This window comes from Alosa pseudoharengus, unplaced genomic scaffold (genome assembly GCF_046254945.1).
Source record: "Alosa pseudoharengus isolate Yale_2024_CS ecotype anadromous, Long Island Sound unplaced genomic scaffold, YU_APseudo_1.1 YU_APseudo_1.1_scf_6, whole genome shotgun sequence".
NCBI classification, from domain to species: domain Eukaryota; kingdom Metazoa; phylum Chordata; class Actinopteri; order Clupeiformes; family Clupeidae; genus Alosa; species Alosa pseudoharengus.
In genome coordinates this window covers 6,546,801-6,550,182 of record NW_027468848.1, presented here as the reverse complement: position 1 = coordinate 6,550,182, position 3,382 = coordinate 6,546,801, and the positions used below count along the sequence as shown (strand labels likewise).

General features: G+C 45.5%; 1 protein-coding gene across 1 annotated transcript in view; it reads right to left on the bottom strand.

The window, feature by feature from the left end:
• Positions 1 to 610: 610 nt before the first annotated feature.
• Positions 611 to 3,382, bottom strand: part of lrrtm4l2 (leucine rich repeat transmembrane neuronal 4 like 2) — a 90,902-nt gene continuing 88,130 nt past the window's right edge. Inside the window, exon 5 of the mRNA XM_076270732.1 lies at positions 611 to 676. Coding sequence (XP_076126847.1) covers positions 611 to 676 — 66 coding nt within the window. The remainder of the gene's footprint in view (positions 677 to 3,382) is intronic.

The following is a 3,382-nucleotide window of genomic DNA, read 5'->3' as shown; positions in this document are numbered from 1 at the left end:
GTGCTGCAGTTGGCCAGCTTCTGTGGTGAAACGGGTGGAGTGCAGGCTGGCTGACAGTCACAACAGTCTGTGATGGGTGTGTGTGTGTGGGGGGGGGGGGGGGGGCTGAAGTTTACATGCCTCTTTAACCCAGGAACCTGAGGCCCTATGGTGGCTGTTGAGCTGAGCTGACATCCAGGTGTCCAGGCTCTCAGTGAGTAGGTGGTGGTTGCTGAGGTCTAGGCTCTCTGTGGTTGGTGGAGGTGATGGAGGTCCAGGTTATCTGTGGTTGGTGGAGGTGATGGTGGTCCAGATTATCTGTGGATGGTGGTGGTGCTGATGGAGGTACAGGCTCGCTGTGGGTGGTGGTGGAGATCAAGGTTCTCTGTGGGTGGTGGTGGTGTTGGTGGAGGAGGTCCACGCTCTCTGTGGGTGGTGGTGGTGGTGGTGGTAGAGGTCAAGGTTCTCTGTGATTTGTGGTGGCGGTGGTGGAGGTCAAGGTTTCTCTGTGGGTGGTGGCGATGGTGGTGGAGATCCAGGCTCTGTGTGGGTGGTGGTGGAGATCCAGGCTCTCTGTGGGAGGTGGTGGTGGAGGTCCAGGAGCTTGTGGATGGCGTTTGAGCTCCAGCACTCAGTGAATGGTGGGGATGTCTCCCAGCCAGGCACCTGGTAGGGGCCTTGTGCTCGGGTACTCAGCCTGGGGGAAGAGGCAGAGAACAAATCAGATCAGGCAGTGTGCATAATTTATCATCAGCCACAAACACACAGACCCAGAGCCCTGAGCGCCGGCATCCATCATCCTTCATGTAAACTCAAACGCTATGCCATTCGCTATGCCATTCGCTATGCCATTCGTGTCCATTTTGCATGTAGAGAGAACTACTGCTCCACAGTCATTTATCTGTGTCTTGGTTAATGGCTTGACTTTGTCATGGTTAACATCCTCTCAGTCTAGGTGTTAAGATGTTTTAAAGTTAATATTCATCCTTTTTTTTCTGATTGCTTTCTGCACACTGCACTAAATAGACACGTATTACAGGGATGACGAACTTTAAATACGAGATTATAGTATAGAACCATGTATCTAAAACATTGAAATTATATACTATACCAAATAAGTATGTATATTATTATACTATATACTATAGAAGTAGTTATAGTATACAATGTATAAGCCCAGGGCCGTAGTCACCATAGACATTGAGGGGGACGTGTCCCCCCCAATATTCAAATATGACCAAAATGTCCCCCCCAATATTTGGACATAAAAAAAGAAAGAAAGAATAAAGCGCTATACTAGGAAACCAACACGTATCTGAAATGTAATCAAACGTAAATAACGCACAAATTAGTGACCTATGGTTCCAGAGTAGCCTACACCCCTGAGTGGTTTGTCCTGGTGATTTTCCGTTTTTCGTTAGTGGCGTGCGCTATCAAAAGCTTCCATTTACTGCACCCTACAGTGGTGAGGTAGGGCTGTCAACAATATCGCAAAAGCTACCGGTACAATTTTCACAAAACTTCTTGGAAAGGTGTAGCACAGGCTAAGGAAATCCCATACATGTTTGGACCCGATCAGACTGAAAGGGAACATTTTCCATATTGTAGCCTATTCTCGCGTGAAAGTGAAACGTTTTATTTTAAATGATGAATTTGTGCAAGCCTGTGTCATTTCTTTCACGTCTTTCAACATAAATAATGCATTCATATGCTAGTAGCAATGCCAGAAATTACCGTGTATAGGCCTCTTAGAAATGATTGTTGCATCTTGCATATTATTTAGATGCGCACTCAATCGCGCATCCATGCAGGCAAAACGTGATCAAATGTGGCGACGTTTACAATACGTGATAGCCTACAGTTAATGTGAATCGTGGACAATAACAAAGAAAGGAATTTGCACCTCCATTCACCAATTAAAGGCTGTAGTAGGCCTAGTGTTTCTACATGTTGGCACAAAACGTCATTTCTGTCAGAAGGCAGTCTTTAATGCATACAGGGGTAACATGAGGTGAGTCAGACAGGAGAGGGGCATGTCTTAGTAGCCTATTCCTGAATCCTGTCCCTTTCAAAGTACGTTAAAATTGTGTGATTAGCCGCCAGCATAATAAAATCTAAATTAAAAGACAAAATCTTATTAAGCTCCAAACCTATGAGTCTAAGCCTTAGTTTAAAAAAATCTTCAGGTGTAAATAATAATTAAAGAACCACATTCTGTGTAATATAGAGGTTATCATAAGATACTCTAGTTTGTAATTTATTTTAAAGTATACATTTTGAACACAAATGGAGTCACGGGTCCAGGGACGGGTCCAGCATCTGTGTCCATGGGTTCACTCAGACCCCACCACAGATTTGGTCCCCCCCAATGTTGACATCATTACTACGGCCTTGTATAAGCCTAAGATATGGCAATCTTTGACACTGTGTGTACAATTTTAGTCTGTTTTAAATCCAGCTGACTTCACAGTGAAATCAAATCTAGTGTGCACTAAGACTTTAATCTTTTAATTGTAAAAGTTTGCATAATGTGTAGTCATGGGATTTATGGGAAGACAAACTTGTGGCTTACTTATTCATAGAAAGTCATTCAATATTTTTGCTGATATAATGTTCCTAACTTTTTATAGTACGAGTTTTGTGTTTCTAATTCTGAAGTGGTAATGTGTAAGTAAGTACTTTTGGAGATGTGTTTTGAGGAAGGTGGATGGAAACACACTCATCTGATGCCATTTCATTCCAGCTCATCAAGTCGACCTGTCAGTGTGGCCCGCTCATTGTGCCTGGAGAGGCAGCCCCCTATTCCCATAGAGACGCTGCGCTTCCTCAATCACTATAGAGACGCTGCGCTTCCTCAATCACTCCCATAGAGACGCTGCGCTTCCTCAATCACTCCCACAGAGACGCTGCGCTTCCTCAATCACTCCCACAGAGACGCTGCGCTTCCTCAATCACTCCCATAGAGACGCTGCGCTTCCTCAATCACTCCCACAGAGACGCTGCGCTTCCTCAATCACTCCCATAGAGACGATGCGCTTCCTCAATCACTCCCATAGAGACGCTGCGCTTCCTCAATCACTCCCATAGAGACGCTGCATGCGCTTCCTCAATCACTCCCATAGAGACGCTGCGCTTCCTCAATCACTCCCATAGAGACGCTACGCTTCCTCAATCACTCCCACAGAGCGACTGCTTACACAATCACTTTAGCCCGCCATTAGAGTCATTGCAACAACGCTCTGCATACTGATGAGGATGGTCTGCAGCTGTCGCGGCTGGATGGTCTCTCTTAGCCCTTTTGCAGCTGTGGCGACTGGATGGTCTCTCTTAGCCCTTTTGCACTGCCACTTGTGATCGCGTCAAGCCAAGATGTACCACGTTAATTTCTGTTTCCATTACAACT